The sequence below is a fragment of the Ornithorhynchus anatinus genome, chromosome 1 (assembly GCF_004115215.2).
Source record: "Ornithorhynchus anatinus isolate Pmale09 chromosome 1, mOrnAna1.pri.v4, whole genome shotgun sequence".
Lineage (NCBI taxonomy): Eukaryota > Metazoa > Chordata > Mammalia > Monotremata > Ornithorhynchidae > Ornithorhynchus > Ornithorhynchus anatinus.
Genome location: NC_041728.1, coordinates 22,132,991 through 22,156,695, shown reverse-complemented (window position 1 = coordinate 22,156,695; position 23,705 = coordinate 22,132,991). Strand labels below are relative to the sequence as shown.

Genomic DNA, 23,705 nt, shown 5'->3' with positions numbered 1-23,705 from the left:
TCTTTATGCCGACTGGCATCTTCTCACCTTTTATAAACCAGTCCCTCTCTGCAACACCTTCCCAAGGATCTTCCCCGCTATTACGTGGGATGCAATGATCGCCCTTAAAAAATAACTCTTGTAATCGCACAGACTTGCAGCTCACAGCCAAGTCCACTTTTGCTACACCACTGCCAAGAGGAACAAGCAGCCCAGGCCCAGGACTTTCCAGATAGTGATATTAAACCTTGCAATGGGCAAAACTCGGCCCTAAGGGCTCTGGGTACAGGGGTCAAGACCAGCCGCAATCCCACAGGGATCCGATTCTTTTATTGTGAGTCTCGTTCCACTAGAGCGCAAGTCAGGCAAGCCACCGGTGGTGGTTCCAGCTGCAGTCTGGGTTGACTTCCAGGTCAGGGGTTCACGCGAGCCCAGGGCTACTCGGCCAACAGAGTCGAGTTGAGAGGCTGGAGAGTCCGGCGGCTTTTGAGCCTCATGTTTAAGGAAAGCACGTGGGGCTTCCTGCCCTGAGGAACGTGGCAGAGCAGGGCCTCCAGGGGCTTTGTGGTCACTTGGCCCGATATTTGCAGCTTGTCGTAAATCTCCTCAAACCTGGCTTGCAGGGCTGGTTGGGTAGCCACTTTTTCCCTCACGGTTGCCAGCTGTATAGGAGAGAAAAAGCAAGTTGGGACTTCCCAGCGAGCTCTCATCTCACTTGATTTCCTCTCATCCTGTCATTCCACCCGCCACCCTCCGCCCGGAAGCCACGGGGAGGAGGCGGAGGGGGGCAGCTGGAGACACGATTGGCAAGAGAGGATTTAGAACGACATATGTTACCCGGGGAGTGATGCCAGAGAACAAGGGTTGGAAGCCAATTATGGGGCACTTATTAGATTAAGAGAGTCATTAGGATAGCAGAGTCCCATTCAGCCCCTGTAACCCAATCGCTTCTTAATTAAGCCCAAGGGGCATTCGTTTTGTTTCCTGAAATCTGCTTTCTAGGTCGTGTTGCTAGTTCACACAGAGGAGGACCAGCTTTTTAGCTTACTGTACCACCCAGACCACGGCAGCATATGCTAACTGTCCTGCTTACGGTGCCAGAGATCACCTCCCCTTAGACTGTAAGTTTACTATAAGCAGGGAACGTGTATCATAATAATAATGATAATAACAATAACGATGGCATTTGTTAAGCACTTCCTGTGTGCCAGTCACTGTACTAAATGCTGGGGTACAGGGGTAAATGCTTGGGATACAACCAAATCAGGCTGGACACGGTCCCTGTGCCGTGTGGGGCTCCCGGTCTCAATCCCCATTTTACAGATGAGGTAACTGAGGCACAGAGAAGTAAAGTGACTTGCCCTAGGTCACACAGCAGACAAGCGGCGGAAATGGGATTAGAACCTATGAACTTCTGATTCCCAGGCCCATGCTCTGTCCACTATGCCATCTGCTTCTCTGACTCTTATATTATACTCTCCCAAGCGCTTAATACAGCACTCTGCACACTGAGTAAGCGTTCGATAAATACCACTGATTGAGTGATTGCTCCCCAGCCAGGGCTGGTCTGCCAGGGGAGAACCGGACTATGAGGGACCTGCAGCAAGGACAGGACAGAAATTCGGTTCCACCCCGATTCCTTTGGTTCTAAGATCACCATGGTGTTTTCCCCATCAGCAGGATGAAGGAAGTGACCTCACAGTTGGTGGGGTACTTGATCAGGAATGCACACAGCTTTCTTCTCTCAGTAATTTCTTTTAGGGAGTCTCCCTCTGCTACGTTGTAAGCTCCATGAGGGCAGGGATCCCGTCTAACCTACTCTACTCTCCCTAGGGAAACATCGTGGCTTAATGGATAGAGCAAGGGCCTGGGAGTCAGAAGGACTTGAGTTCTAATCGCAGCTCCACCATACTTCTGCTGTGTGACCATGGGCAAGTCACTTACCTCATCTATAAAATGGGGATTAAGATTGTGAGGCCTCTGTGGGACGGGTACTCTGTCCAACCTGATTATTTTATATCTACCCCAGCAATTAAAACAGTGCCTGGCATATAGTAAGCACTTAAATACTGCAATTATTAAGAACAGTGCTTGGCACATTGTAAGCGCTTAACAAATACCGTTATTATTATTATTATTAGTTTTCTTCCAGATGCTCAAGATAGTGCTTTACACCCAGCAGGCACTCAGCAAATTCCCTGGATGGATGGCCTGACTGAGGGAGGGAAGCAAACAGACCGATCATTTCGCTGGAGTCTTCCCAGTTCCCACAGCTTCTGCAGTAACTAGGTACTCACCACTTCCTCCGAAAACTCGGGGTTCTTCACCAGGCTCGAGGGATTTAGCTCCAGAGCTGCCTCTAAGGCCCGCAGAAGACTTTCCGGCAAATCAGACTGCGCGAGGATGAGGATCTGACAAGAAAGCCGGCCAAGGTCTGTTAAGGGGGGACCTTAGCCGATCCCAGTAATCTTACAGAAGAGGAGTCTGGGAACCAGAAGCAGTGTGGCCTAGTGGATAGAGCACAGGCCTGGGAGTCAGAAGGACCTGGGTTCTGATCTTGGCTCCGCCACTTGAGTGCTGTATGACCTTGGGCAGGTCACTTCTCTGTGCTTCAATTACCTCATCTTTAAAGTGGGGATTAAGACTGTGTGCCCGGGACTGTGTCCAACCTGATTATCTTGTATCTACCCCAGAGCTTAGACAGTGCTTGGCACATAGTAAGCACTTAATAAATATGACAATTATTATTATTAGTATTATTAGCATGGAACGCCAAACAACCGTGAATTCATTTTCTCAATAGCCTTGTGCAGCCAGTAGAGGGCACCTCTTTCCACATTATTCCCATTTTACAAAGGAGGAAACTGAGTCTTAGAGGCCTGACAGGATCCAGTCCAGATATAGTTAATGGAAGCAGTCCATTCCCTGGGGAAGCCCTCTGAGGGCAGGGCCTGTTGCCTTTTACTTTTGGTGTCCTCTCCCACACATATAATACTTCACTCCACACCTAGTGGGCATTCAATAAATTCCACCAATGGAAGGACTGGGTTCCACTTTACCCAGCATCTAGATTATGTTGCATTTGTTTTATCTTTTTTAGTTCACATCAGACGAATCGACTCACATTCAGATTTCTGCAGGCTCTGCTTCCTGGGTTCATGATCTGAGAATAAATGGATCTGGCTTTTGCCACGTGGTTCTGGGACAGAGGAAAGAAAAAAAAAATCACACCACTGTCACCCATGTGAAAACCTCTACTCCATGAAAATGCTGTAACCAGATTTGTTCATTCTAACTCTAAAGGACTCAATCCCTGTGGCAAAACATTCTGTAGATTCTCTTGCCAAGCCCAAATGGGTCCTGGGGGAGCCTCTTGATGGTTCTCGAGACACGTGTGGCGTCACATGTTTAACTCTGGGCATGCAGTGGCACGGGATGACTTTACATTTGCCATTTTGCCCAAGTATGTCACATTGACCCAAACCTAGAGTGTGACTGTGAGGGATCCAGAGCCACTGTGTTCTCCTTCCCCGGCCCTCAGAACCTAGGAGCCACTTCTGAGCCGTGGAACTCAGCAGCAGGAGCCTCGGGAGCTGGAGATTGGGTCCTGGAAAAAATTTTTTAATGAGCGAAAACGTGTCCACTTCCACAACGGTAATGGACAAGGGCCAGACTGTCTGGAAACCGGACTGACGGAAAGAAAATCAGACATATGGCCACTCTAATACTGATTTTTATCTGTTAGTCCACCTCTACTGATTGTGAACTCTTGGAGGGTAGAGAGCTTGTCTACCAACTCTATTATACTCTCCCAAGCACTCAATACAGTACTCTACACTCAGTAAGTGCTCAATAAATATCATTGATTGACTGACTGAATTCTTGGAAGGCAGGGAGTGTGTCTACCAACTCTAGTATACACCCCCAAGCGCTTAGTACAGTGTTCTGCACACAGTAAATGCTCAATAGATACCACTGACTGACTGAATGAACTCTCGGAGGACAGGGAGTGTTTCTACCAACTCTATTCTACTCTCCCAAGTGCTTAATACAGCGTTCTACACACAGTAAGTGCTCAATAAATATCACTGATTAATTGATTGAACTCTTGGAGGGCAGGAAGCATGCCTACCAACTCTATCATATTACCCCAAGCCCTAATACAGTGTTTTGCACTCATTAGTTGCTCAATAAATACCACCGATAGACGATGATCATTCCACTGCCATAGACAGAGCACAACTTCCTTGTCAAAGTACATGAAGGAGAAAACGCAGAGGGAGTCGGGCCCACAAGCAGGGAAGAGGTAGGGCACGACCGGCTCCGAGCTGGGTCTATCTGGTCTCAACTGGACAAGGGGAGTTTCCCGGGAAGGCCACAGAAATGTGCTGGTAGAAAAAACTCACTTGGGGTCCCAGGAGCTGAGCGTGCCGGGAAACTGACTCCCATGGGGCCGTGGCTGGGATTTGGGTTGGCCGCTGTTGAGGGAGGGCTTGCCCCCGCCAAGGGAGGACCGATCTCCTCAGCCCCCGCTGACGTAAGCTATTCTGTCCCACTCCGTTCACAGGCTGCCCATCTTGCTGCTTCTTCCAGCCTGATGACACCCTGCTTAAGATGTGACCACCAGAACTGTCCTGGTGATCTCAGAGGTGCGGGTGAGGAGAGGGGCCGGGGATTCCTGGAGAGGCAACCTCCGCCTTGGGTTTTGTTGTCTCCACCTTTCCTCACGATGGGGCCAGCGTTGTGTGAGCCATTCTGGCTCTCTCTGCCCATCAGGTTGAGGACCTGAGAAGGCCCATGGCTTCCCTTGGCACTGCGAGCACAGATGGCCCCAGTCACAATTTCAAAAGCTGCTGGGATTTTAAGACAAAATCTGATGTTCGAGAAGCACAAAGCCGAGGAATCAAACATGGAGGACTGGCCCTCCGCATCGGCCCCCCTCTACCTCCGACTCCAACTTATCCTCCCCGTGGCCTTCTCCCAAACCCACTCCCTGCCTCCCCCAAATCCCTACCTGCTTCAGGGCAAGAGCTGCGGCAAAACAGTATGCCCCCTTGGTCAGTGTTGCTCCCCTGAGCACAGCTTCCTCCAGCAAGGTGGTGCAGACTCTGAAAGACTCCGGGCTGTTCTGTGGGGAGAGGGCATCCCGCTCAATGACCTTGACCATGAAATAGACGCCCCGAGCCCAGGCTAGCAGTTCCCAACTGGCAGCACCGCCCTTATGGCCCTGGCTCCTACACGATTCTCAGAGACAAGAGCTGAGCATGCCAGCCTGTTACACCACCATGGCCCCACACCCGAGTTCCAGTGGCATGGTGTAGTGGATGAAGCACAGGCCTCGGAGTCATAAGGTCATGGGAACTAATCCCAGCTCTGCTGCTTGTCTGCTGTGTGACCTTGGGCAAGTCATGTCACTTCTCTGGGCCTCAGTTACCACCTCTGTAAAATGGGGATTGCGACTGTGAGCCCCAAGTGGGACAAGGGACTGTTTAACTTGATTTGCTTGTAACCGCCTCAGTACTTACTACAGTGCCTGGCACAAATTATTATTACTTATAACAATGACGGCATTTGTTAAGCACTATGTGCAAAGCACTGTTTTAAGCGCTGGGGAGGATACAAGGTGATCAGGTTGTCCGACGTGGGGCTCACAGTCTTAATTCCCATTTTACAGATGAGAAAACTGAGGCACAGAGAAGTTAAGTGACTTGCCCAAAGTCCCACAGCTGACAAGCGGCCGAGCTGGGATTTGAACCCATGACCTCTGACTCCCAAGCACGTGCTCTTGCCACTGAGCCACACTGCTTCTCACGCCAATGTATTTATTTATTCCCACCATCAGCTCTGGTCCCTATTTTCCAATTCCACTATCTGCAGGTATCGTGAGGTCTCTTTCCCCTTCTGGAGTGTAAGCTCCTTGGGGGCAAGGAACATTTAACTTGGGCTTCTTTTGTATTATGGCAAGAGCTTAGTACAGCGCACTGCACCCAGTGGTGGCTCAACACATACCATTAAAACTAATAATAATTAATAATTGTGGTATTTGTTAAATTCTTATTATGTATCAAGCGCTGTTCTAAACACTAAGGATGATACAAGGTAATCAGGTCTAACGTAGTCCCTGTCCCATATGGACTCACAGTCTAAGCAAGAGGGAGAACAGGTACCCATTCCCGATTTCGCAGAGACGTCAAGGGACTTATCCAAGGTCACACAGCAAAGTGGCACGGTCAGAATTAGAACCCAGGTCCTCTGACTACTAGGCCCATCCTCTTTCCACTAGGCCACACTGCTTTTCTCAACTACTAGAATTACTATTACTACTCTACACTGAACCAGATGGAAAAATCACCTTGAAACACTTCAAGCTTTACACGTAAAAAGGCTCAGTACAGGTCAGAAGGTCATCGGTTCTAATCCCAGCTCTGTCACTTGTCTGCTGTGTGACCTTGGGCAAGTCACTTCACTTCTCTGGGCCTCAGTTACCTCACCTGTAAAATGAAGATTAAGACTGCGAGCACCATATGGGACAGGGACTGTATCCAACCTGATTTCCTTGTATCCACCCCAGTGCTTAGTACAGTGCCTGGCACATAGTAAACACCTAGCAAATGCATTAGTTTTATTATTATTATTTTTGTTATTTCTACAAGACTCTGCAGGTCAAATTCAGGGCGATGCTCTTACCAGTTTGAAGCATATAGCAAAGGCAAGGACGTAGGTATCTTTACTGAATTTTACATCTTGGTTTTTCATTTCCATCAACACCTCCAAAGCACCTGTCAAGAGATAGAGTCGGACAGCAGGGGTATTATCATGGGACGATCATAACTGGATTGGACAAAGTTCCGAACCTCCCTGGGGTTGGCACTAGGAGGGAAGGAGACCTTGAATTTTATACCCATTTTGCAGATGAAGAAAAGGAGGCCCAGGGAGGTTAGGGAACTTGCCCAAGGTCACATATCTGGCCAGTGATAGAGTTGGGATTAGAACCCAGATCTCCTGACTTTCCGTCCTAGGCTCTGACCACCAGGCTGTATTCGCTCCTTTTTGAGCTACCTTTAGCTCCCACTGCTCTATCGGGATAGGCACCAACTACAGAAAAATACATGCCTCATCACTGGTATTTAATGAGGGTTCACTGTGTGCAGAGCACTGTACTAAGCGCTCAGAAGAATACAACAGAGTTGGTAGACAAGTTCCCCATCCACATCGAGCTTACACCGTAGCACAATGGGTGCTGGTTGGGTAATGAACGTATTTTAATTGAAATGATTATGCCACGAACACATACCTAACCCAGGCCCCTACGATGGCACGTTTCAGCCTAGTGGAGGCAACGAGGTCTAGGGGCAAGACTGAGAGTCACAGACATAGACTCTGGTCCCAGTGGCCTATGCCACTGGTCTGCTGTGTGACCTTGGGCCAGACCTCTCTGGGCTTCAGTTTCTTCTGCATCTGTAAAATGGGCTTTGAGCAGGTCATGGATTAAGCTCTAGTTGATAACCTTGTATCAGAGACTATGTTCTACCTGACAACCTTGCATCTACCTTGGCACTCAGCACATAATAAGCACTTGATAAATGTAATTATTATTATTATTACAATAAATGGGCTCAGGATGACCAGGGAACAGACGGCATGCAGGCATGGGGACTGTACATGTTATATTGTACTCTTCCTAGTGCGTAGTACAGTGCTCTGCACAAAGTAAGTACTCGACAGATACCGTTGATCGATTGATTGCCGCCACTCTGTGGAATCACACACATAATCTTTAACCTAGTCTAGGATCATTTCTCTCTCGGCTGTGGGGCAGGGGCGAGCACCAACTTTGGGAAACGCGAATGGCCCAGAGGCCGCGCTCCTCGCAGTGGTCCCACCTAGACCCCTCAGCCCTGCTCATCCCAGGCTGCTGGCAGGACCGGGCTATTTCTGGTCAGGGCCGAACAGAACCCAGATGGCGGCGGCTTTCTGACCCGGTAGCTCTTTGAAGCCCGGCCCTCCTACCCCTCACCCTCCTCCCACTCATTCGTTCCTTTGATCGTATTTATTGAGAGCTTACTGTATGCAAAGCACTATATTAAGTGCTTGGAAGGGTAGAACATAACACTAGACATATTCCCTACCCACAATAAGCCTACAGTCTAGAGGGGGAGGGAGACATTAATATACGCCTCCCGAAAATCCATCCCCTCCGGTCCCACCCCATACTCCAAATGCAAAGTTTCCCCTATGTCTACCCCAGCGCTTAGAACAGTGCTCGGCACATAGTAAGCGCTTAACAAATACCAACATTATTAAAGTTTCACCTCTGACAAACCATCGTACTTACTCTGGTAATTGCCCTTGGTAAATAACATGTCCATCAGAATGTTGAATGATGTGCAGTCGGAAAAGAACCCCCGCAGGTGCTAGAGGAGACAAAGAGCAGGGTTGGTTTTAAAAGCTGGACCAGCCAGGGTGAATTTTACGCTGCCTCTGCCTCTACTCAGACTGTGGGTGACACCTCTCAACAGTTCAAACCATTTCTCTCCACTCCTCACGAACCTCCCGTGGTTGCCCATCCAACTCTGCATCAAACAGAACCTCCTCACCATTGGCTTTAAAGTGCTCAGCTTGCCCCCTCCTTCCTGACCTCACGGATCTCCTACTACCCAGTTTACTCCACTGGCACTAGCCTGCTCACAGTGCTCCAATCTCATCTATCTTTTTTTTAAAAGGTACTTTTTAAATGCTTACTATGTGCCAGGCATGGTTCCAAGTGCTGGAATAGATACAAGCCGATCAATCTGGACCCACTTCATGCCCCACATGGGGGACCTAAAGCCCATTTTACAGATGAGGTACAGAAAAGTTTTGTCCAAGGCCAAAGAGCAGACAAGTGGCACAGTGGGGATAAGAACCCAGGTCCGTCTGACTCCCGGGCATACGATCTATCCACTGGGCCATGCTGCTTCCCAAATTTCGGCACCAACCCTTTTCCCCTATTTCCCCCCAGCCTGGAACAACCTTCACCACCTGTATCCACCACAACACTGCCCTCCCCACCTTCAGAGCCTTATTACGGTTACATCTCCTCCAAGAAGCCTTCCCCGATTAAGTATTCTTTCCCCTGACTCTCCCTTCTGCATCATCTATGCACTTGGAGCTGTGACCTTTTGGGCATTTGATATTTGCCTCACCTTCAGCCCTACAGCACTTATGAACATATCTATAAATTAAATACTATAAATTACTTGCTTAAATGAATGCCTGTCTCCCCCTCAATACTGTAAACTCGTTGTGGGCAGGGAACATGCCTACCAACTCGGTTGTAGTATAACTCTCTCAAGCACTGGACTGAGTAAGCACTCAAAAAATACCACTGATGATGATGATGATGATGATGATGATGATGATGATACACTTCTACTACTAAAGCCAATGTTGCCCAGATAAACTGGGCCTGATTCAAAGCCCACCAGCAATCCCCTATCTGGGAACTCTGACGTACTGACCAAAGCAAGTCAGCAGGACTGTTCTCAGCTTCTAGGGAAGGAGCAGAGTCTCACGGATAGAGCAGGGACCTGGGCATCAGAAGGACCGGGGTTCTAATCCCGGCTCCGCCACTTGCCTGCTGTGGGACCCTGGGCAAGACACTTCACTTCTCTGTGCCTCGATTACTTCATCTGTCAAATGGGGATTAAGATTGTGAGCGTCACTTAAGACAGGGACTGTGTCCAACCTGATTAGCTTGTATCTATCCCAGTGCTTAGAACAATGCCTGCCACATAGTAAGCACTTAAATACCATCACCACGACCATCATCATCATTCTACATAATGCAATCTGATCTTCTGCCCGAGATGCTGGCAATGCCAGGGCGGGGGGATGGGGAGGGGGTTCAGGCCGTCCACCCCAGGATCACCCCACAGTGGCCCTATATCTCCTTCCTTTGCCAGTCCCCTCTGCTCGGAGAGGTGTAGGGGTCAAAGCCAGACCGATGATGTAGATCTTGGGAGCAGTGACAAGACCCTAAAACGGCAGTGGTTTGGGGCGGGGCTCCCTCTCTGGGAGCCCACCCGAGCCCCACCTCCACGGCCTGGAAAGGCCCCCATTTTGGCCACGCCCATCTGTTCCAGCCTTTGACCCTTAACAAATCATCCCCTCTACTTCCCCAATTAATTTGCAGCACATCGATCTCGTCATACCAGCTGTCACCCTGACCTCGTGGATTTTATTCCTTTTCTCACCGATTATGTATGTATATTTATATATTCAGCTATTTCATCCTGACACACTTGTGAGGCGGCGGGGGGGTGACCTCGTGACCTAGTGGAAAGAGCACAGGACCAAATCCCGAGAAGGAGCACTGGCGGAGCAGCCCCGCCCCCCAGCCCACGCCAGCCGCCACCTTGGGCCAGTGATGCTGCAGCCGTAGTAGCCCCAGAGGGTGAAACAGCCCCCTTCGTGATCCCCCCACCCCACCTTCCACGGCAAAGGGCCAACCGGACACCTGGTCTTTGATGAGCTGCACTGCAGGTTCCTCCAAGTCCAGCTCGTAACAAAGCCTCATGAACAGGGGCCCGAACTTGAACTCGCCGAAGGCCATATTTTTGTTCTGGGCGTGGTACCTGGCACGGAAAAGATCGGGTCACGTCAGGATCGAAGGTGGGGGCGGGACAAGGTGCAAACCCCATGGTGAAGCGTGGGCTGAGTAGGCCATTTGGGGGTGCTCAGGCTCTTGTGGGGCGGGGGGCACCTGCCCACCCTGTTGCAGGCAGCCCTTGCTCACTCTCACCAGTTTGAGCCTTGGCAGTCAATATTCAATCTGGCACCAAATCCTGTTGGCTCCACCTTCACAGCAACGCTAAAATCCACGCTTCCCTCTCCATCTGGACTGCTACCACGCTGATCCAAGCTCCTATCCTACCCCACCTTGACTACAGGTCTCCTCGCTGACCACCTAGCCTCCTGTCTGTCCCCACTCCAATCCATTCTTCACTCTGCCGTATGAATCATTTAGCAACAAAAACGTTCAGTTTGTGTGTCCCCGCTCCTCAAGAACCTCCAACGACTGCCCATCCACCTCCGCAACAAACAGAAACCTCACCTCACTGATGTACCCTAGCCCAGCCCGCACACTCCGTTCCTCTAGCACCAGCTTACTCGCTGTGCCCTGATCTCATCTATCTCGCCACCAACCCCTTTCCCACATCCTCCCCCTAACCTGGAACTCCTTCCCCCTCCATATATGCCAGACCACCGCTCTCTTCATCTTCAAAACTTTTTTTAAGGTCACACCTTCTCAAAGAGGCCTGGGCTGATTAAGCCCTCTTTTTCCCCAACTTACTCTCCCTTCTGTGTCATCTATGCACTTAGATGTGACCTTTGGACATTTTATATTTGGCCCACCCTCAACCCCACAGCACTTACGTACATATCGTTACATTGTATTATACCTATTTATTCACATTAATGTCTCTCTCCCCCTCTAGACTGTAAGTTTGCTATGGGCAGGGAACGTTTCTGCTAATTCTGTTGTACTGTACTCTCCCAAGGGCTTAGTACAGTGCTCTGCACATAGTAAGCGCTCAATAAAAATGGTTGATTGATTGATCAAAGCACAGCACAGTCTTGTCAACGTGTCTTTGTCACCACCCAACCTCGCCAGAACTCCGTGGCCGGACTGAAAGAGGGCCCAGGGTGCAAATGCGGGGCAATAGTCACCCCCCGACTCCCTTTCGGTGACCCAAACTGTGTATCAACCAGCTTTTTACCTCTTTTGAAATTGTATTTATCATGTGCTTACTAGGTGCCCAGCAACAGGGAAGATACAAGGTAATTAGATCGGACACAATTCCTGACCCACACAGGGCCAGAGAACAAGTATCTTATCTCCACTGTACAGATGGGGAAACCCAAAGGTGAAGCGATTTGTCCCAAGTCACGTGGCTTAGTAGATAGAGCACAGGCCTGGATGTGGGAAGGACCTGGGTTCTAATCCCAGTTCTGCCATTTCTCTGCTGTGTGACCTTGGGCAAGTCACTTCACTTCTCTGGGCCTCAGTACCTCATCTGTAAAGTGGGAATTAAGACAGCGTGGCTCAGTGGAAAGAGCACAGGCTTTGGAGTCAGAGGTCATGGGTTCAAATCCCAGCTCGGCCACTTGTCAGCTGTGTGACTTTGGGCAAGTCACTTAACTTCTCGGTGCCTCAGTTCCCTCATCTGTAAAATGGGGATTAAGACTGTGAGCCCCACGTGGGACAACCTGATTCCCCTGTGTCTACCCCAGTGCTTAGAACAGTGCTTGGCACATAGTAAGTGCTTAACAAATACCAACATTCTTATTATTATTACTGTGAGCCCCATGTGGGACAGGGACTGTGTCCAACTTGATTAGCTTCTATCTACCCTAGCGCTTAGAAAAGTGCTTGACACATAGTAAGCACTTAATAAATACCATTATTATTATATAACAGGCCGGTGGGGCAGAGCTGGGACTAGAAAGCAGGTCACTTGACTGCCAACCCCAAGTTCTTTCGTCTAGGCCGCCGCCTTTCTTCTCAGTCTTCTCTTGCAGCTGCTGGCTGCCATTTGGCTAGTTTTCTGCATATACCCCGTCTTCCCCCCAAGAATGGGCAGAGCCGGGTGACAGAGGAGAAAACTCGGATCTGCAAGCTTTTACTTCTTTTAGTTCTGGTCAAACACAAAGTGGGAGTGGAAGGGGAAACTCTGCAAATGAGATGGATTTTTCATAGAATCTGTAAGCATCTTGTGGGCAGGTAATATGCTTACCAACTTTGTTGTGCTATACTCTCCCAGATGCTTAGTACAGTGCTGTGCACATAATAAGCACTCAGTAATTCCACTGATTGACTGACTGATGGGGCCTGGGCCACCCATGACCCATGAGTGCCCATTTGGGATCAGAGCTCTTATTCCTACCATCCTCAGCATCATTATTCTTGTCTAAAAGCTGCTGGTGGTATTTGTTTCCCAGACCCGAGAGCCCATCGAGGGGAAAGAATGAATCTTTGCAATCTCCTTCCCACATATTTACCTCCATTCGGTCTGTGGTCGGCTTGGGTGGATGTTATGGGAACGGTACTGGGGTTGGGGAGGGGGAAGGGAGGGAGGTCGTCGTCTCTAAGAGCCTCTGTGTCCTACTCTAGCAGATTGAGTGTTGGCTTTTAATTACGGGAGAGCAAAAATAAAGCTGGAGATTGCTACTCTGCTGCTCCCTATATGGCAGCGAGGGCCCAGAGGCAGGCTTTGAAGAGAAGCATCTGGGAAATCCTCAGACCACAGGGGTAGGTGAGGGCCTACCATTTCTCCTTTCTGTAATTTATTTTAGTGTCTGTCTCTCCCTGTAGACTGTTAGTTCTTTGTGGATAGGGATTGTATCACCAACTTTATTGAACTGCACTCTCCTAAGCATTCCGTACAGGGCCCGGCACAGTTTAATACTGTGGGCAGGGAATGTGTCTGTTTATTGTTCAATAAATATGACTGACTGAATGAATACTAAATACTATTGAATGACTGATTGACTGAGGATGGAGAGGCCTATGCCCACCAGGAAATGCCTGGTAGAGATTGTCTCTATCCGTTACCAAACTGTGCTTTCCAAGTGCTTAGGACAGTGCTCTACACACAGTAAGCGTTCAATTAATATGACTGAATGAATGAATGGTACTAACTATTCTTATAAGGCAGCAGTCCAGACATTTAAGGTGAAGGGAAGTATGTCCAGAGCTGAGGGTGTAGGGGATGGGGGGTTCTCCATCCTCAGGAAGTGGAATATGCAACTTCCTACACAAAGTCACCCTGTGTCAAGGAGAGACACAGAGGGTGGGAGAAGATGAAGAGGGGAGAAAAAGGGGAGAGCAACATGGAAGGGAGAAGGAGAAAGGGAAGACGAAGGGAGGAAGGACAAGAGAGGAAGGAGAGAGTTCTGTTCCCCTTCTACCTCTGGAAGCCCCCAGGTCCCAAGAAGCACACGGATCTGGAGAAGAGAGGCATGACCAGATGGCACTCCTGGATTTCAGGGATGGTGGGGACCCTGCGGTCGCTCCAGCCATCCCCATTCTGGCAGAGGAAAAGCAGCCTCTTTCAGGTCATTATAATACTGCAATTTTCAAAAGCCATTTGTCATTCCCAATATCCTCCGGTAGCATCAGAAGAGTTAGACCAAGGAGGGCCCAGATTCTCCAAACTAGCCAGAGCCCTCAAGTCCAAATTTCACCACAGAAAAGTGAGGTGCTATGGATCTGGGGTGAGTTGTTCCTGACTGATTGACTGAGGATGGACGGGGCTGTGCCCACCAAGAAATGACCAGTACTAACTATTCTTGTAAGGCAGCAGCCCAAAAATGTAGGGTGAGGGGAAGTAGGTCCAGGGCAGAGGGTTCCTGGGGGGTTGAAGGTGCTGCAGATGGGCTCATTTCCTGGCTGGCTTCCCATTGTGGGTCAGGGGAGAGAACACCGTGCCGTGGCTTGGGTTCCACCAGAAACATTCTTGGCAATGACCTGGGTCTAGGCCTCATCTCCAAACCAACTGCCAGAACCCTTCTCATCACCTCCTCCACTTAAGCTCTTCTTCTTCCTCTGAGGAAAAAAGGCCAGAGAGAGCGAGGCCAGAGGGGGAGGATTTGGGTCTTACCTATATATGACATTTCGGGCCAGGTCCACGTCTGCTTGACTCTCACACAAATGGAGCAGAATTTTCAACTCATCCTTCAAGATTAGCTCATTCTTAGTTAATTTTTCTTCTATGTTCCTGAAGTAAGTTTCTGAAAAGAATAACAACGACCCCTGGAATTTAAAAAGCAATTATTTTCCAAAGCACATTTCAGGACTTTGATCTCATCCATTCCACGACAGTTCTGTCAGCGGAGATGGGCAGAATTACTCCCTCCATTTTACAGATGAGGAAACTGAGGAATGGTAAAGAGGTCACACAGCAGGTCATTCCCTAACCCAGCATCTTGGACCCGGTGGGCACTCGATAAATGCACCCTGATGAAAATGAAAAATGGCACCATTGATGCCGCCCGCCACCTCCTCAATGCTGCCGGGGGCTTCCTTCTGCCAAGTGCTGGATCAGCCACTTGTCTGCTGTGTGACCTTGGGCAAGTCACCCTAACTTATCCAGGCCTCAGTTCCCTTCTCTGTAAAATGGGGATTAAGACTGTGAGCCCTTTGTGGGACCGGGTCTGTGTCCAACCTATCTTGTATCTATCCCAGCACTTAGAACAGTGGCTGGCACATAGAAAGCATTAACAAATACCATAATAATAATAATAATAATGATGATGATAAAGGGACAACAGGACAACCTCCTGAGACACTGTGATTTTTAGAACCATCACCACCACCAATTACCACCAAGGGGCGCTCAGCGGCAAGATCCAGGAGATCCGGGTACGAATTCCAGTTCATTCATTTATTCATTCATTTAACAGTCTTTAATGAGCGCTTACTATGTGCACAGCACTGTACTACGCGCTTGGAACGTACAATTCGGCAACAGATAGAGACGGGGGAGACAGGCGGCAAAGCAAAACAGAACATAACAAAAACAAGACATCATCAAGATAAATAGAATGAAAGGGATATATACCTTATTAACAAAATAAATAGGGTAATAAATAATATATACGAATGAGCACAGTGCTGAGGGGAGGGGAAGGGGAAAGAGCAGAGGGTAGGGGGAGGGAGGGGGAACAGAGGGGAAGTGGGGGGCTCAGTCTAGGAAGACCGCTTGGAGGAGATGAGCTCTCAGTAGGGCTTTGAAGAGGGGAAGAGAGTTAGTTTGACGGAGGTGAGGAGGCAGGGCATTCCAGGACAGCGGTAGGACGTGGGCCAGGGGTCGACGGCGGGACAGGTGTGAACGGGGGACCGTGAGGAGGTGAGGGGCAGAGGAGCGGAGTGTACGGGGTGGCCAGTAGAAAGAGAGAAGGGAGGTGAGGTAGGAGGGGGCGAGGTGATGCAGAGCTCTGAAGCCAGTTCTGCCACTTCCACCGAACTGCTGTGTGTCCTTGGGCAAGGCCCTGAATGTCTCTGCGCCTCAGCTCCCTCATCCGCCAAATGGAATAAAATATCTGTTTTCCCTCCCAGTTTGACTGTGAGTCCTGTGCAGGATAGGGACTATATCCCACCTGGTTATCTTGTGTCAATACCAGCGCTTATCCCATGGCAAATGCTAAATGGATCCCATAATTTAAAAAAATACTATTAAGTGCCCTGTACAAAATGACTCAAAAAAAACCCAGCTCCTCTAACAGAGATGTGAATGCACACAGGAAAAATTTAAAGACACAGGAAAATAAATAAATCTCTCCTTTCAGATTTTATCCTTTGGAAGACAGTTTCAGTATCTGAATGGGGCTTTGTGTGAGTTGTCGGTTCTGGAGCAATGGCCTGTAAAGGAGATTTTTCTGGGCCTGCTATTTACAACCAGTCGCATTTTTTGTGGCCACATCTTTTAACGTTAGGTTACTAAGGACTAATATTTAGAAGTTCAAGATCTCTTGGCCAATAATATATTGCTACAAAATATGAAAAAAGAAATTTTCCATGAAAAGCACCAATTATTTCATTGTTTCGTTGGTAGCTGTGCCAAAATTGCTGTTTGGATCCTTGAGAACTATTTGTTCTGGGGAAAGACTGGTCTATTTTCCATGATAATCGGCAATGCCCCTATAGGTAATAATAATAATACCAATTATTTTTAAAAATCTCAATTTTGCAGTGCTATTTTTCCAAAGCATTGCACAACAGTGAGTTAATTTGCTCCAAGGTATACCCTTTGAGGTACAAAGAGACAGACATTTTTATCCTCAACGCAAAAAATCAGGAAACTGGGGTACAGAGGTTAAGGGACTTGTCCAAGCCCACCCAACAGGGCAGTGGCAGATCTGAGACTTGAATCTAGGAGTCCAGACTCACTGCTCGTCTTACAAAATCACACAGCTCAGCCACATCCAATCAGTGGTAAAAATGGATCAGTGAGGTGGGATGGTCAAAGGGGTGCAAAGTGTGAAGCAGATTGCCCTCAGATTCGTCACCTGACTGGCCTGAAGGCACAATACACAGACGGAGCTCTGCCGGCGGGATTAGCCAAATCCACTTATTACCTTTATTGCCGTGAAATTTATAAGTAGCCACCTTCTTCTGCTGAAATTCTTGCAGTTTCACAATATCATCTGTCAGCAGATAACGTTTAGCTAAAAGTACCAAAGAGAAAGAGAGAAAATTAAATATGCTATAATGCCAATGCTTTTACTTAGCATCTATGTGGCAGATGACAGCTGAACGGGGTTAAAAATACTTTCTAATCAGTCTGTTTCATCCCCATTTAAGCATGACCGCCATTGTGAACCATCTGGCAAGAGTCCAGGTGGAAGAAGTAGGTTTAATGATAATAATGGCATTTGTTAAACCCTTACTACATGCCAAGCACTGTGGTAAGCAGCAGGATAGAGACAAGGTAATTCATTCATTCAATCGTATTTATTGAGCGCTTACTGAGTGCAAAGCGCTATATTAAGCGCTTGGAAAATACAATAGAGAAGCACCATAGCTTAGCGGCAAGAGCACAGGCTTGGGAATCAGAGGACGTGGGTTCTAATCCCCATTCTGCCACCTGTCTGCTCTGTGACCTTGGGCAAACCACTTAACTTCTCTGTGCCTCTGTTACCTCATCTGTAAAATGGGGATTAAGACTATGAGCCCCACGCGTGGGACAGCCTGATTAGCTTGTAACTACCCCAGCACTTAGAACAGTGCTTGGCACATAATAAATGCTTAACAAATACCATCATTATTATTATTATGACAATACAGCAATAAAGCACAAACCAAGTCAGACTCGATCCCTGCCCCACATGGGGCTCACAATCTAAGTAGGAGGGAGGATGGGTTTTGAATCTCCATTTTACAGATGAGGAAACTGAGGTCCAGAGAAGTTAACACATTTTAAGCACTTAATAAATACCATAAATAGTAGATTGAGCCATTTCCCCAGCATAGCTATTCAAGACTTATTGAGGGGCAGAAATGAGAAGCAGCAGGGCCTGGTGGAAAACAGCCCGGACCTGGGAGTCAGAGGTTGTGTGTTCTAATCCCTACTCCACCACTTGTTAGCTACGTGACTTTGGGCAAGTCACTTAACTTCTCTGGGCCTCAGTTACCTCATCTGTAAAATGGGGATCAATAATAATAATGATGGCATTTGTTAAGCACTTTGTGCAGAGCACTAAGTGCTGGGGAGGATACAAGGTGATCAGGTTGTCCCAGGTGGGGTTCACAGTCTTAATGCCCATTTTCCAAATGAGGGAACTGAGGCACAGAGAAGTAAAGTGACTTGCCCAAAGTCACATAGCTGACAAGTGGTAGAGTAGAATTTGAACCCATGACCTCTGACTCCCCAGCCCGGGCTCTTGCCACTGAGCCACACTGCTTCTCTACAAGGTAATAATAATAATAATAATGTTGGTATTTGTTAAGCGCTTACTATGTACAGAGCACTGTTCTAAGCACTGGGGTAGATACAGGGTCATCAGGTTGTCCCCTGTGAGGCTCACACTCTTCATCCCCAATTTACAGAGGAGGGAACTGAGGCCCAGAGAGGTGAAGTGACTTAATAATAATAATAATAGTAATGTTGGCATTTGTTAAGCGCTTCCTATGTGCAGAGCACTGTTCTAAGCGCTGGGTGAGATAGAGAAGCAGCGTGGCTCAGTGGAAAGAGTGCGGGCTTGGGAGTCAGAGGTCACGGATTCTAACCCCAGCTCCGCCGCTGGCCAGCCGTGTGACTTTGGGCAAGTCACTTCACTTCTCTGTGCCTCAGTGACCTCATCTGTAAAAGGGGGATTAAAACTGTAAACCCCACGTGGGACCACCTGATCACCTTATATACCCCAGCGCTTAGAACAGTGCTTTGCACATAGTAAGCACTTAACAAATACCACCATTTTTATTTTAATCAGGTGGTCCCACGTGGGGCTCCCAGTCTTCCTTCCCATTTGACAGAGGAGGTCAGCGAGGCCCAGGGAAGTGAAGTGACTTGCCCCAGCCAAGTGAAGCAGCGTGGCTCGGTGGAAAGAGCCCGGGCTTTGGAGTCAGAGGCCATGGGTTCGAATCCCAGCTCCACCAGTTGTCAGCTGTGTGACTGTGGGCAAGTCTGCCTCAGTTCCCTTATCTGTAAAATGGGGATGAAGCCCGTGAGCCCCATGTGGGACCACCTGATTCCCTTATGTCTTAGAACAGTGCTCTGCACATAGGAAGCGCTTAACAAATACCAACATTATTATTATTAAGTGGCAGAGTCGGGATTCGAACCCCTGGCCCCCGACTCTCCTGAGCCACGTTCAGGCCCATTTTCCAGATGAGGTCACTGAGGCTCAGAGGCGCGACTGGACCGAAGTGGGATTCGAACCCGCGACGTCTGACTCCCCAGTCCGCGCTCTTTCCCCTGCGCCACGCTGGCCTTAGGGCTACCTGCAGGGCCGCCGAGGCCCGCGCGCCAGCCCACCACTAGCGCCGGCCGCGCGCTCCGGGCCGCCAACGCCGCCATCGCCATGCCGACCCCGGGCCCTACCAAACGCGCGGGGCCGCGGGGGGGGGGGGGAGGAAGGGAGAGAAGGAGGAGCCTCCTCCCCCCCGGCGCGCACTTGGTCCCTTCCACGATGGCGGCGTTGGCGGTCCTGGCCCGGGCCGGGCAGGCCAGGCGTGCAGTGTGCGGCCCAGGTGCGTGGCTTTCCCTCCCTCCGGCGGGGAAATAATAATAATCATAATAACCACAATAATGATGATGGTATTTGTGAAGCCCTTACTATGTGCTGAGCACTGTTCTAAGCGCTGGGGGGGGAATGCAGGGCGATCCCATTGGCCCACGTGGGGCTCCCAGGCCTCCTCCCCCTTTTATTATTGTTATGGCATTTGTGAAGTCCTTATTATGTGCTGAGCACTGTTCTAAACGCTGGGGTAGATGCAGGGTAATCCCATTGGCCCACGTGGGGCTCCCAGGCGTCCTCCCCCTTTTTATTATGATTGTTATTATGGTATTTGAAGTGCTTACTATGTGCCGAGCACTGTTCTAAGCCCTGGGGAAGACCCGAGTCTATCAGGTTGGCCCACGTGGGGCTCCCAGGCCTCCTCCCCCTTTTTATTATTACTGTTATTATGGTAGTTGAAGTGTTTACTATGTGCTGAGCACTGTTCTAAGCGCTGGGGAAGACCCGAGTCTATCAGGTTGGCCCACGTGGGACTCCCAGGCCTCCTCCCCCTTTTTATCATTATTGTTATTATGGTATTTGAAGAGTTTACCATGTGCTGAGCACTGTTCTAAGCTCTGGGGTAGATGCAGGGCGATCCCATTGGCCCACTTGGGGCTCCCAGGCGTCCTCCCCCTTTTTATTATTACTGTTATTATGGTATTTGAAGTGCTTACTATGTGCTGAGCACTGTTCTAAGCGCTGGGGTAGATGCAGGGCGATCCCATTGGCCCACGTGGGGCTCCCAGGCCTCCTCCCCCTTTTTATTATGATTGTTATTATGGTATTTGAAGTGCTTACTATGTGCTGAGCGCTGTTCTAAACGCTGGGGTAGATGCAGGGTAATCCCATTGGCCCACGTAGGGCTCGCGGGTATCCTCCCCCTTTTATTATTATAGTATCTGTGAAGTTGCTTACTATGTGCTGAGCTCTCTTCTAAGCGCTGGGGTAGATACAGGGTAATCCCATTGGCCCACCTGGGGCTCCCAGGCATCCTCCCCCTTTTTATTATTATTACTATGGTATTTATGAAACACAATGTGTCAAGCACTGTTCCAAGTGCTGGGGTAGATACAGGGTAATCAGATTGGCCCACGTGGGGCTCACATAATAACGATGGTATTTCAGTGCTTACTGTGTGCCAAGCACTTTTCTAAGTCCTGGGGTAATAATAATAATAATGTTGGTATTTGTTAAGCGCTTACTATGTGCAGAGCACTGTTCTAAGCGCTGGGGTAGACACAGGGTAATCAGGTTGTCCTACGTGGGGTTCACAGTCTTCATCCCCCTTTTACAGACGAGGGAACGGAGGCCCAGAGAAGGGAAGTGGCTTGCCCAAAGTCACACAGCAGACAGGTGAAGCTGGGATGAGAACCCACAACCTCTGACCCCCCCAAGCCCGGGCTCTTTCCACTGAGCCACGCTGCTTCTTCCAAAAGAACACTTTCATTCAATTGTATTCATTCATTTAGTCAGTCAATCTTATTTATTGAGCACTTACTGTGTGCAGAGCACTGTCCTAAGCACTTGGAATGTACAATTCGGCCACAGAGACAATCCCTGCCCAATAATGGGCTCACAGTCTAAACGGGGGCGACGGACAACAAAACCAGTAATCAGGCATTGAGGCAGCGTGGCTCAGTGGAAAGAGCATGGGCTTTGGAGTCAGAGGTCATGAGTTCGAATCCCAGCTCTGCCACTTGTCAGCTGTGTGACTGTGGGCAAGTCACTTCACTTCTCTGTGCCTCAGTTATCTCATCTGTAAAATGGAGATTAAGACTGTGAGCCCCATGTGGGACAACCTGATTCCCCTGTGTCTACCCCAGCGCTTAGAACAGTGCTCTGCACATAGTAAGCGCTTAACAAATACCAACATTATTACCATCAAGATAAATAGAATCGTAGATAGAGACACATCATTAATAAAATAGAGTAATTAAAAATGCATACAAATATACACACGTACGAGGGGGAGGGGGTAGAAGGGAATGGGGAGAGGAGGTGGGGTTGGGAAAAGGAGGGCTCAGTCTCAGAAGGCTTCCTGGAGGAGGTGAGCTCTCAATAATGATGGTACTTGTTAAGCACTTACTGTGTGCTAAGCGCTTACTGTGTGCCAAGCACTGTTCTAAGTGGTAGGGTAGATAATAATAATAATGTTGGTATTTGTTAAACGCTTACTATGTGCAGAGCACTGTTCTACAGGGTCATCAGGTTGTCCCACTTGAGGCTCACAATCTTAATCCCCATTTTACAGATGAGGTCACTGAGGCCCAGAGAAATTAAGTGACTTGCCCAAAGTAGTCAGGTGGGACAGAGTCCCTGTCCCACATAGGGCTCTCAGTGTCATTCCCCATTTTACAGATGAGGTAACTGAGGCCCAGAGAAGTGAAGTGACTCGCCCAAGCTCACACAGCAGACATGTGGCGGAATGGGATTAGAACCCGTGACCTTCTGACTCCCAGGCCGGTGCTCTATCCTCTAAGCCACGCTGCTTCTCCTTTTGGGTTCCAACCCCCACCGCCCTCACTTGTCCACGCTGTCACCTTGGGCCGGTGGCTCCACTTGGCCTCGGCTCCCTCACCTGTGAAAGTGGGGTGAGGATCGGAGCCCCACGGTGGACAGGGATTGGGTCCAACCCGGTTAGCTTGGAGCTACCCCGGCGCTTAGTACGGTGCCCGGCACGTAGTAGGTAACTAGCGTGGCTTAGTGGAAAGAGCTCTGGGAGTCAGGACGTGGGTTCCTATCCCGCATCCGCCACTTCTCTGCTGTGTGACCTTGGATAAGTCACTTAACCTCTCTGGGCCTCAGTTACCTCATTTGTAAAATGGGGGTTAAAAGTGTGAGCCCCATGTGGGACAACCTGATTACCTTGTATCTACCCCAATACTTAGAACAGTGCTTGGCACATAGTAAGCGCTTACCAAATACCAAACAAAACAAACAAATGCCATAAGAAAGGCTTCAGCCCTCTCTCCATTGTATTATTATTGTTTATTGTATTTATTAAGCACTTACTGTGTGCAAAGCACTTTACTAAGCTCTTGGGAAAGGACACTATAATAATAATAATTATGCTATTTGTCAAGTGATTACTGTGTGCCCAGTTCTGTTAGAAGCAGCGTGGCGTAGTGGATAGAACATGGATTTTGGAGTCAGAAGGTTGTGAGTTCTAAACCCAGATCCACCACTTGTCTGCTGGGTGACCTTAGGCAAGTCATTTTACTTCTCTGGGCCTCAGTTCCCTTACCTGTATAAGGGGGATTGAGTCTGTGAACCCCACGTGGGACAGGGACGGTGTCCAACCCGACTTGCTTGTATCTACCCCAGCGCTTAGTACAGTTCTCAATACATAGTAAATGCTTACCGAATGCCATTATTATTGCCTTATTATTTTTTCTAAGCGCTGCGGTAGATATAACTTAGTTTGGACACGGTCCCTGACTGAGATAGGGCTCACACTCTTAATCTCCATTTTACAGGTGAAGTAACTGAGGCCCAGAGAAGTGAACAGACTTGTTTATGGTCACACAGCAGACAAGTGACAGAGCTAGGATTAGAACCCGTGACCTTTCGACTCCCAGGCCCGGGCTCTATCCACTAAGCCACGCTACTTCTCATCAGGCCGCAGTGGGCCGGTGCGGAGCCTCACCATGGCCCCCCTCCGGGACGAGGTCTGCCACGGGAGCAGCTCTGACCTCCATCAATCAGTGGTATTTATTGAGCCCTTACTGTGGGCAGAGCACTGTACTAAGCGCTTGGGAGAGTACAGAATAAGAAGAGTTGGCAGACACGTTCCCTGCCCCCGCATGAGCCCAGGGAGGCCCGTGTGTCCCCGCCCTTGCCCCGCCATGAGTTCCTTGACCTTGGACGGACGTTGGAACCGCCCAAGATCCCCTTCTGGCAAAACCTGTGGGAGAGAGGAACCATGAGCTCGTTGGGGGCAGGAATGTGTTGTTATACTGTAC

General features: G+C 49.1%; 2 protein-coding genes across 3 annotated transcripts in view; one reads left to right on the top strand and one right to left on the bottom strand.

Moving 5' to 3' along the window:
* Window positions 1-287: 287 nt before the first annotated feature.
* Window positions 288-19,552, bottom strand: PTCD2 (pentatricopeptide repeat domain 2). The gene is made up of 10 exons (XM_039911290.1): window positions 19,466-19,552; window positions 17,101-17,190; window positions 14,625-14,754; window positions 10,478-10,595; window positions 8,315-8,393; window positions 6,667-6,758; window positions 4,994-5,107; window positions 3,104-3,178; window positions 2,277-2,390; window positions 288-641 (listed from the first exon to the last, which is right to left on the bottom strand). The coding sequence occupies exons 1-10, from the start codon at window positions 19,545-19,547 to the stop codon at window positions 417-419; spliced, it is 1,119 nt and encodes a 372-aa protein (XP_039767224.1). The 5' UTR covers window positions 19,548-19,552; the 3' UTR covers window positions 288-416.
* A 79-nt stretch (window positions 19,553-19,631) lies between these two features.
* MRPS27 (mitochondrial ribosomal protein S27) overlaps window positions 19,632-23,705 on the top strand; it is a 67,993-nt gene continuing 63,919 nt past the window's right edge. The window contains exon 1 of one of the 2 annotated variants that reach the window (XM_029074011.2): window positions 19,632-19,714. In XM_029074011.2, the coding sequence (XP_028929844.1) occupies window positions 19,654-19,714 (61 nt within the window). In that variant the 5' untranslated portion in view covers window positions 19,632-19,653. Of the gene's footprint in view, window positions 19,715-23,379; window positions 23,451-23,705 lie in introns of those variants that run through there. The other variant, XM_029074019.2, reaches the window with a different exon arrangement.